Raw genomic sequence first — 11682 nt, 5'->3', positions numbered from 1 at the left:
GTTACTTTCAACCAGAGCTTAAGTTAACACAAGAAGAAGAGAGAGAAAAGAGTCACACGGTCGGTCAAACTGGAGCTACTCTACCCAGGCTAGGCTCCCAGGTCCCTAGGACGATTCAACAGAGCCCCAGATATCCCCATGTCTGCCGCCACGCCCCTGTAAGACGGCGGCTGCCTCATGCACTGCCACGAGACAATAACACATTGGATGATAAAGCTGAGGGGAAAGACTTCAATTGGCTGCTGTTGCCTGCAAGAAATGACTTGCCATTGACAGTTGATGTTGAACAGGGGACAGGACCTTGATTGTGTGGCTCCAGGCTTGTTTTTCGGGGTCCATAGTCAGTATAAGGCAAGGCAGCTGTCAACATTCGCTGATCTTTAAATGCACTTCTCCTGTAATGTCTAATTCTGTTGACTCTCTGAAACACGCTCTGCACTCACTCTCGCTCAAATATCAGCAGACCAAACCTTCATAATACTCCTCATATCGATCTACATTAAACACTTCGCTTAAAAGCGTCCATTGATGCTCCAACCGCCGTCTTCCAGGCATTATCGTGTTATCAACCTCAACAAGGCTGAATCCAAACACGACTCTTGCACCAATCAGTCCCTTCAACGTGCCAGCACAGACCCGCCGCTGCCGAGCTGCATCCCGTGGGGGGGCTATGGGAGGCAAGAAAACTTAGGACCTCCATCTTAAGCGATAAAAATATTCAGGTAACTCTAGCCTTAGTTTAGAGGGTTCTTTTCCAATTTTATTTTGGCATCCTCTGCCCAAGTCTCAATTCTTTTTGCTCCCTAAGGGGGGCGATAGATGAGTCCAACGGAGGCCAAAAGCCAGCCAAACACAGCGCCTAAAGGCTGCTAAGAGCCCACTATCCGCGCCAGGGTTTAGCGATGCGGTGGAGATGGTTCGCCTTGCCGTAGTCACTGGAGGGGCCTCAAAGGGAATTGGACGGGTCGGGTGCTACTGAAGGAAGTTTGAGGTAGGACATGTTGAGTGATGAGGTGAGGACAGAGATGATAAGTGAGTTATACAAGATTCGAGAAATTGTGTGCCTGTTTGTGCGTGTACCTGACTCAAATCCATACCTAGTGTAGCCATTACAACTGATAGTTGAAAATCAACATCTATGGATACCTCGAACACCTTGATGCCTTGGCTTGGCTAACAAAAACAAGAGTGAGGCGGTACATCTGTCAGCCCAGATCAACTGAGCTAACCTAGACCATTGCCCTGCCACGCATCAGCCTCCAATTTGTCCAGATTGTAGGCTCACGTGGCTCCAAGTTGAGCCTTGACTCGAAACATCAAACGATTTTCAACTTCACTTGAAGACCCGTCTATATCTATCAGCAATCTGTTGTCGATTATACCCACAGAACCCACGGCATTAGCTGAATGCTGGCCTCAACTGCCGGGTCCAGACCACGGAGCGCCCGGATCTACAGGCTATTTCTGGGGCAGTCATCCACTATCCAACAACTGGATATCTACGCTTGAGATTTCATGTTCATTGACAACAATGGGCACTTCGATTCTAACACCAGCTACACAGCTCGTTAAAGAGCAACTTATAAACGATGAACGCCACAAGAAGCATTTTCATATACTTACATACAAAGTATTTTTTAAATTTTTAAAGGCTTGTTCAGTGGTATTGTTGCCTTGCGAGTTAAGTGTTGCTGGACTTACCCTACAATCAACCCAACCTAGCCCGTGCTACAACCCCTAGGACTACTCCATAGTCTACATGAATAACATGCCTTGAAACATTTCTCTGAGAAGAACATCGCCCTCACCGATATCGGAAAGGTTCATCATTTCATCCAGACAAACTTGACATGAGCCTGGGAGCTTTCGTCCGGCTTGAATCGGGTGTGAGTGACCTCCAGCTAGCAACATTGGATGCAATCAAGCACCGGCTCTGGACTAAAGACTCACATCCACTATTGATCATCACATCGAACTCGTTCTGTAGTGCCTGAGATAGGGCTGACTCGGTCGGCCCTCTCCCAGAGTCCCGCTTTTGCTCCTCCATACGAAATTCTCGACTTGGAAGACGAGTAAGACTGACTGAATACAGACAAAGGATATCCCTTCGTGCTAAGAGCGGGCAAGGCAATGGCTGATAGGACACGGAACAGCTCCGGAGTGTCTTTTGGGCTCAACATAATTTCAGCAGTGACGACTTTCCTGGAAGTTCATGACAACTACATGATGTTTAGTCCAGGGTATTCGGGAAGCCAGCCACCTGCAAGTTATTGACTCAGTTATGAACTATCGAGGGCGTTCATTGCTCCTTAATATGACTCCTCATAAATGATAGCTTGCAGGCAGACACATTAAGCTTAGCTGTCAGTAGATCGTCGACGACGTCAGAAAAGACATCGCATTCTAATCAGGTCTCACTCACTCTTGGCTAATCGATGATGCGGCTGAACGACAGGGAGAGTAGCATGAGCTCGACAAACTACTGCTATGTGTCGTACCTCGTCTCTACGCCAACTGTAGAGATTCACTCCCTCGAGATCGTCACTCGTGTAACACCAACCTCCAGAACTCAACGGTCATCACGCGACCCCGGATTGCCCCTTTGAGATCGCCATCAAGCCTCGATGGAACCTGATCGAGGCTGAAAGCCAGATCCAAACTCAATGAAGCAATCCCCTCGCCCCATTGGGATATCTGGCGTCAAAGGTGAGCCACAAAGGCAATGCCTATATCTCGTGCCTGCAGCTCCATCGTCATATCGAGCTATGCCACTGTCTGAAACCTACACACATACGACCTGTCATCGCTTGGCAGGAGATCATACCAAACATATGTCTTGACGTACGGCAAATCCGTGAAAATCCGGCCCAACGGAACCAAATGATCGCCAGGAGGGAAGAGACGACAACGCGAAGAAGCAAACGCTGAAACAAGCCCTCGGGAGCGAGACAAGCAGGAAGCCCCCTTTGCAAGATCAGGATTGAAGCCGATCCACCCACCGAGCTGATAGACGAGTACGACTCAAGAGTGAGCGTTGTTCCACTTGTATCAATGGCTGGGGGGATCAGCTGAAGGGATAGCAACGGCATTATGCATCTGCATCACCGACTAGACTTCGCTTCGGGGCCGATCTGGGACCCAGTAGAAGGTTCACGCAGACAACGATCCTGGAGGAAGCTGACACATGCCCGAGGTGGGGGCGTGAAGATGACCGTGAATTGCTTTTTCCGAGTCCAAGTCCATGGCCACGAGTACTACTCGGCCTCCCTTGGCCGGGAATCCCGAGACTCAGGACTCAGCTGTTTTCTTGTTTATTCTTTTTTACCCCCAGGCTTCTGGAGGTGTATGATAATGAAAGATTATCGTGGCTTATCAAAAACAAGAAGGAGAAAAGAAACTGGGCCGCCGAGCAAAGAGAGAAGAAGACGTGGAGCCTAGGGCGAGTGATCGTCGTAGACTAGACCTCAGAAGTCGTTAACCGATGGATGTTTTAGAAGCTGCATATGCAGGCGGATGCAGCCCAGTGTCCGTTTATCTCATTGCAACGGCGTTACACGTTCCTAACGATTATGGACAGCGGGCGATGAGGGGTGTTGAGATATCATGATCTTCAGAGGGAGGGAGAGGAGGGAACGCGCCGAGCCGAGTCATCTTATGCTGACATGACGTTTGTCAATAGGGAGGCTCACATTGGTGATGAATGCGTACCAGTACATACGGATACTGTACAGCAGACGAGTTAGAAGTTGATTAATCGAGAGTCGTTAATCGCAGAGTCTGATTCGTCGCTGATCTTTATCAACGTTGCAGATATACTGACAAGGGGTTGAACGGTGCAACGCGTATCGGCAGCATGCTTGTTGGGCTGTCGAGCAAGATCTTACAGTGCTTACAGTATCCGTACGTCCATCCATACAATAGGCCTCGGCCGAAGAATCCCATATTTTTTGCAGGTCATGTGCTGCGGATGATGCTGCAGTGTTTGCGGCATGCACAGTGCATATGTCATGTATTGGAGATCCCAAGCATTGATCTACAGCGCCATGTTGACATTGGGACTCATTGCCAAGAGCAACGGTCTCACAGCTAGTCAGATCCTTAATTCTCAGCTCTTATTGCTTGGTATACGATCTAGACTAAGATTATAAGCAATGCTATCTATGTATGATAACACACGTGGAAGAAATTGAACTCAAAACACTTGCTCTGCTTTGCATTGCATTGCCGCGTTTGTCGCCTGTCAAACACACTCTCTCGGCGCGTGGGTGCAGGGATAGAGATCGTGGGACCTACTCGTTTCGGTGCCTTGACCACGATTTCCAGGGGTTGACCACGTCGTGGGCTCATCTTGACGTCCGCAATGTCCTTTGACAAATGATACTTGGGTCTTGTTCCAGGTAAGTGAAGTAAACGAGGACTTTTGTGAATCCATATCAAGGGATCGTCTAGGTAGTACCAGTATTTGCGGCCTAATCATTGATGAGAAAAGAAAAGAAAAGAAAGGAAACGAAACGAAAGGAAACTGAGGCTTCTGACTCTGTTACCATGAATCGCGAATCAAAAGTGTTTCAGCAAAAGCAAAAAAAGACACAAAAGAAGGAAATATCAAAGACAGCCTCACTCACAGTCTCTCACGGATCTCGCTGTACAGTAACAAAGTGAACGTGAAGTAAGTGACCCACCAAAGCAGGGGTTTGTTTTCTTCGTCGAAGGCTTCTGGAACAACTGTCACAAGTCATTCACCCCCTGGTCCCCCTTGGTCATTGCTCCTGGGGTCTCCGTTTTGAGTCCTTTTGTGGCCGGCTCCATCTCGCGCGAGAAAAAAAGGACCAGAAGAGAAGAGGAGACTGGAGACAAGACGATGGCGGCCCAAAGGTAACCTAAGCCTAACCAGGTTTCCTTAGGCTAAACAGACGAGGTACCATCGCACATCGTATCGTATCCGCTCTCGGTACAGGCCAGGCAAGGTATTATAATCCACTGCTTTGGAAGCGAGAAGGAAGACGAGACAGTTTCGACATGTGCAAGACGAGGTATGCATGCACATGTATGTACGGATAGAGTTGACGGGCACGCGACAGCAGGAAGAGCCTCCAAAACATACCGAGGAGATGCTGTAAGTGATATCCGCAGTTGGACTTTGCTTATTCCATCACACGCCGAAGCGACAACTTTGTCTCATGTCCTTCTCTCATAGTGGAGATTATATCCCAGGCCTCAGCTCCCATAGCTCGCAGTCAATGCCTCTCCAAGACAAGAGAGAGAACTTTTAGAGTTCCCCGCGTGTACGGGTCAACTTTCCTTCTCTTTTCTCTCCTTCACGTTGCACAGACTACTAGCAATGAAACGCAATACCTAGCAAATAAGCAGAATCGAACTGTGTCTGTGCGAACAGCCCCCTCGTGTCGTCGCAAGTGAAAGCTGCTGTCATGATGACCATGGCCAACTGCCGCCCAGACCCTATTCGGGCTAGAGGCCGTTGTTTGATAGGCTCTCTTGGCTCTGTGTTTCGTTGCTGAAGATTGCGATGTTACCGTGTGTTTCTTGGCTATACCCTTTGACATTTGTTAAACGCAGGGTGAGCTGAGTGTTACGACAAGTTGGTTTCACTGTTTGCTGAGTCGCTCCGAGCAGAGAGCCGTGCCCGTGCGTGCGTACGTGCTCTGTTGGACCAACATGACGAGGACAGGATGTGAGAGAAGTGCAACGTTCAAGTACCGTTACGTCCGACGATTTCCTCCGAAAGAAGAGGACCCCTTGTTTACTCCATTGCTTCGATTCCAACGCACGCGATGAGTGGAGTATTCCATCGGGTCCGTCCCCATAAGTGCCTCAGCATCGGGAATCCCCTCCAGACTTTTTGTTGACCCCGTCCGTCGTCGTCTAGGCTCGCTCTAGAAGCAATTGGATCCTGACAAACAAGTCCAGCTCCCTTCTCTTTGCCCCCCGACTAGTACAGTAGTTTTGGCTTAGACATGACAGCCAGAATTGGTCATCTAATTTATCATAGCAGCCGCTAGATCAGAGGTGGAAGTGTCTCTAGGAAGTTCCGTGTTGCTCATCGGGATGGCTTACATATAGCCAGGTTTGGCGTAGCAGCTAAGAAAACAAGCCGAGAATTCATCCATTGACTTGGTGGCTGGGCAAGCGGAAACAGGTCCCACTCGTACCAGAATTTCCCCTGGGGCCGGCGCTCGGAGGCGGGCTTGGGACCTGAGCAAGGGGATACAAGAAACTTGAAACCTCTGTTCTCGGCGACCAAAAAGACTTGTGTAAGTTTGGAGCAGACTTGGTAGACATTTGTACCACTTATTTTGATACCCCAACGATGAAGGTACTCAACTAATAAGCAAGGCCAGGAAGTTATCGTTGTCGTAAAGATCCGATCCTTGAAAAGGTTAATAAGTTATTGGGATAGTCTCTCACTGGAGAAAAGGAATCGGCGGATCGGCTGTCCAACCGGAGGACCCTTATTACGACTGGTTATTCCTGCTTGTTACCGTCGTTCCTTTTAGCATTTGTTGGTGGGTCATGTCATGATATGAAGCAGCTCAAGTGAGGTATGAGACCATGTTCACCTCCAAAGCCATAGCCATAGCCATCGTGATGCTTGATACTTGCGGTAATTGTATCCCTGAATATCTTGCGGTGAGAATTCCCCTGCCGCTGCTCCATTGCGGATTCATCGTCATAGATGAAGATTTTAAAAACTTGGTGTGTGGATGTGGATTGGATGTGGATGCTAAGGAACAGCAAGATGATTTTAGCGTAGGTATCCGAGAAATGTGGTTTCTTACTCTGTACACCAAAGTTAATCACAAATTGCTGGTTGTGAATATTCATGTGACTGACTGTTTCTCTCAGATTAATATTAGATACGAAACTCACCTCTAACAAACAACCCTTGATATATAATGATGCCCAAACTATTCATCTTCGCACAGGACGCATCGCACGCCCACGCACGTTTAGTACCAGGGAGAGTTTGATTGTACGGTACCTTGACTGACTGACTGACTGACTGACTGACGTGCCGGGTGCCGCCAGTTCCAGCCATGCCACAGGTACCCTAGACAAGAGAGAGAATATATGCATCTCAGCTAAATTATCGAGCTAGAGGAGGGAAAAAAAGAGCAAAGTACGGAGTAGGATTGGATGAATCGGCATTGGCATGGATATCAATCACCCACACACACGATCCCTGTCTAGCTTGTCTGTAGTACGGTACCCACCGAATGGAAGCAATGGAGACGAGTTTCCCCATGTCATATCTTATTGGATCCCATTGAATTCATTGATGTGAAATATCTTAGTTAGGCCTTGGTCAAACGGTTTCTCAGGTTCGCGAGGGGCCATGGATGTCTTAAAAAACGCCCACCCCCACAGCCACGAGAGTTGACATCTGCTTGTATGTACTATCGAAACCAAAAGCAAAGAAACCTCGACTCGACTCGACTCGACTCTACGGACTGAATGACAGTGGTGATGATCATGATGATGGATTAAAAGATCTCCAGCTACTTTTTCGGTGTCTTTCCATTCTTCTACTCTGTACTCTTGCCCTTAAATACAGGCATCGTCATCCTTAAGCTCGGCTTCATTCACTCACAAACTCAAACTAAACCTTGTCCGTCCGATCCCGTCGTTTCCGTCGAATCCCCTCCAATTGCCATCCTCCTCTTCCATCATCTATCCCTCATCTTTCTTTGTCGATACGATTATTTGGGTTTGCCCATCTTCTGGCTCTGGCTTTTGGGGCTACAACCGCGACTTTCCGCCGCCGATATTCCGTCCTTACCTGGAGCTCTCTGCTCTCTACATTAATTGCCCCTCCCTCTCTCTTGCGCCTCGTCAACCTGAACTGGGTTGCTGCAACTCCTTGTCCCTGTCGACATATTTCCCCGCGCAGCGTAACTTTGCGAGCGAGTCAAAGGCCATTCTTGTCTTCTCGGTTAACCTGATACGTTTGTTTAACGACTCGGTTTCTTTGTTCGACAATCTTGCCCGGAGCAATTGCACATCTTGGGTGCTGCCACCTTTTATCCATACCATACCATACCGTACCGTACCGTACTGTACCGTACACCCTGGTCGAATCGGACATCGAACCAAGCAGAGAGCTCCGAAAGCAAACATCCCTCCATCCAATTCAATTCGATTCATCCGAACAAAGACAGTCCCTGGCCTGGTCGGATCCACCGAAAATCCAATTGAACCGAATCGAATCTTCAACAACAGTTACTACGGTCCTGTCCTGTCCTGTCTTGTCTTGTTTTGTCTGCCTGTAGCCCTACTGCACTCCGTCTGCAACTGCAACTGCAAGCACTGCACGAGCCATTCGTACTACCACGCCCACGCCAAATTACTTGTACCTACCTACGCACGCCCTCGTCGATCCGGCCCCTGCTCGCGCCTCCAGGTCTCGCCTCGATACCTATCGACTCTCCCTCTATAGACTTATTTACGACCGCGACGCCCCGAAAACCAGCTTCAGCTTTGAATCAAGCTTACAACACAACACAGCACAGCACAGCTCTCCCCCGCCGTCCCTTGTGCAGTCTCGTGCTGCCAAAAGGGAGACCCCATCCCTGTCTCGCAGCGTCGTCCAATCGTCGATAATACTTTTTGATACTTACGTTTTTTCCTCTGCCGCGATTCGACTCCGAGGCGACGATACGTCATGACATACATTGTAAGTGTACAACACAAACTTGCTCTCCTCCAAGGTCGAATCTCCATGTCTCTCTCGACTTGACATGTCTTGTCTCGCTTTGCTTTGCTTTGCTTTGCTTTGCTTTGCTTTGCTTGTCTTTACTTGACTTGGCTCTCTTGTACAACCACATGCCAATTCCTGCCACGTCCGACGTCGCACCCTCCACGCTCCGAGCTGCTTCCTCCGCCCTCCACGTTCCTGTTCAACCTACGCCCTGGTCAATGAAGGCATCACACGCCATGCATTCACTTCACATGGTCGATAGCTTGTCTCAGCAGATCCCTGTCAGCCATGAATGAATGCTTTCCTCCTTGAGCCTTTGACTCTCTGCACGTCCCTAGACTAGGTCGAGCAGTCTCGCCCGCCCTGTTGGGTCCAGACATTTCTGGTACCTTTCTTTACCAAAGACCTCTCACACTCACACACTTCTATCATATATCATGATTCCTTTACCATGATCCCATTCCTATTCTCGTCCATCCATCCATACTCAGCAACCATGTCTTGGCTCTCATCGACGTTACTTCTCGACGTCGCTTTCGACCTTCCCTTGCTTTTATCCCCCTTGGCTTCATCCTCACATCCCTTCCCTTTTCACACCCTCGCTCTCGTTTCCTAGCTGCCAGTCCGTTGACGGCCCGTCTGCCGTACCTCCTAATGGCCCCCGAGCCGCCCGCTGTCTGTCTGACGTGCACTTTCGCTTTCACTTTCACCCTCACACACACCCTGTCCTGTCCTGGTCTGTCCTGTCCTTTCTTTATCCCCATCGCATCGCATCCCACATCCCACGCACCCAGCCAAAGTCTCTTTACTTGTCTGCACACCCTGACTAGGCACGAACAATACACAGGCGCACACAGACATGCACTTACATCCACACCGCTTCACCGCTTGACTTTGATTGCCCTGCCCTCGATTCAGCGTTGGTAGTCCCGGGGCAATCATGATGCTTCCTACTGGAATCCCAACTCACCGGTGCCACATCACTTCCCTACCTCAGCCCCATGACCTCAAGAACGGCCCGTTGCCGGTAGGAGAGGAGCCAGGGCGACCAAAACAAGCTGTCTCCGTACACCGAGATATATCACCACTTGCTTTGTTCCTATAATACCATGTCTCCCATCTCTACCCCTTGCAACCCTCCTATTCTGAGGCCTATTTATCCATACATGATCTATCCCTGTCCCATAACGTCATGAGCTTTTTGACATGAAAAACTTTCCCCAAGCCATCCTTTGTTGCTATGATCAATTCTCCCGGCATCTTGTGCATTACCTACCCCTTTGATCCACTGTTGCTCTCGCGCCAACTGGCCATCTGCTCGCAATGCGCAAGAATCAGTCACTAATGCCGTCTTTCCAGCTATGTCTTGCTCACTACTGCGACCTTCATGGCCCGACCCCTTTGATGGTCACTGAGGGTCTACCAGCCTCATGTACTGTCTGCTTCGAGGATGGTGCAGATCCAGCCGATAACAGACCACAATCGAGCGCGCATGCATCGTCGACTGCTCTCAACGACGCATTAAAGAACCTCGACCTCTCTAGGAGCGCTTCAATGCCAGCCTCCGAACAAGAGGCCCAGGCGCAACGTGCAGCGCTGTTGCGAAACTCTAGCAACTCTGGCGCAACACCCACTGCTATCGATACTCCTCCTGAAAGTCCACGACCGGCCCCTCCTCATCCTCGGCGCGATTCGAGCTTTCGAAGAACCTATGATGAGACTGTGACAAAGAAACAAGGCCCTTGCGATAACTGCGCAATGACCTTGCCGCGACAGCAAGCAGGATCAAATAGTGTTCATTTCGCAAACAATACTCGCGGACCAACATTGCGCACCCGTGCGCCAGCAGAACGGGTTTTCGGCGCAGGAGGTCAGGCATCGCCTCCCAACTCCCAGACCTCGAGTGATACCGATGGAGATCGGGATGAGGACCCTCGGGCTCGGCAAAAAATAACACCCTCGGTCAGCTCGCGCAATACCTCGCGATCAAGCAAGAGTGGTGGTACAGGCAATTCGACCGCAGCAGAACGGACACCCTTCCATGTTCACTACGTCGACTATACATCTACCCACGATCCGGTCCTACCCGACTCTTTCTCTCTTATTCGAGCATCTTGCTTGCGCACTCTATCCTTCGAGACGTTACCCCGGGCTCCATCTACGGCAAACCCCACTTCACCCGTTGCGACCTCTTCTCCGGCCTTTGTTACTACACAAAGCGCCGGCTCGGCTGTCACAGGCGGCCCCATCTTTTTCGGCGACGCCCTCGCCGGTTACACGACGGCTTATATCTTCCGTATTCCTGATGTACACGCACGGGGTCATAAGCGAGTGTATGCCTTCTTGGCGCTTAGTACTCACCGAGAGCGACTGGCCATGAAGACGTTTGCCGTGGTCTCGACCGCTTTTCGCGAGCTCGCTACATGGATCCAGCAACTGGCTGAAGCCGAGGCCGAGCGAGCGGCCGAGAACTCTCCTATTGGTAGCAGCATCTACGGGGGTGGCTATGCACCACCACCACCAACCGTCGAATCCTCTGGAGGCCCTGATCGCAATGGAAGCAGCTTTCTGACAGGTGGTAGCGGGTTCACCCGACGGATGGGTGGCGGCCCTGGTGCTTCAGCCCCAAAAGCCCGTGGTCTAGCGGAGATTGTTGGACAGCCTGATATCTTTATTGAGCTGCACCGGCGTTTCGTCCACCTTCTCTTTGAAGTTGGTGTTACCTTGAGCTCGTAATGAGCTGTTTATGCCTAATGGCATGCTCTATACGTTTTTCTGCTTCGGCACACCCACGGCAATCCCCCAGGATCAGGATGACTTTTCCTACCCTGTCCCGCCGGGATAATCTGGTCGCCGCAGATATACCCCAGCCTTACCAATGCTACTCTCCACGCCCAACCCAATGATACTGAACCGGTCAAAATCCGATTCGTTCTTGTTGGCTCGGCGCTCTTTTGTCCTTTTTT

The 11682-nt window shown here is 50.1% G+C and overlaps 1 protein-coding gene across 1 annotated transcript; it reads left to right on the top strand.

The window, feature by feature from the left end:
- Positions 1 to 10039: 10039 nt before the first annotated feature.
- On the top strand, positions 10040 to 11452 carry FTJAE_10564 (uncharacterized protein; the record flags this gene model as incomplete). The annotated part of the gene is made up of 1 exon (XM_037343419.1): positions 10040 to 11452. One exon carries the CDS (start codon positions 10040 to 10042, stop codon positions 11450 to 11452), a length of 1413 nt encoding a protein of 470 aa, XP_037202408.1.
- Between the last annotated feature and the right edge of the window lie 230 nt (positions 11453 to 11682).

This window comes from Fusarium tjaetaba, assembly GCF_013396195.1.
Source record: "Fusarium tjaetaba strain NRRL 66243 chromosome Unknown NRRL66243_c0000246, whole genome shotgun sequence".
In the NCBI taxonomy this organism is placed as follows: domain Eukaryota; kingdom Fungi; phylum Ascomycota; class Sordariomycetes; order Hypocreales; family Nectriaceae; genus Fusarium; species Fusarium tjaetaba.
This window is presented reverse-complemented; position numbering and strand designations above follow the sequence as displayed.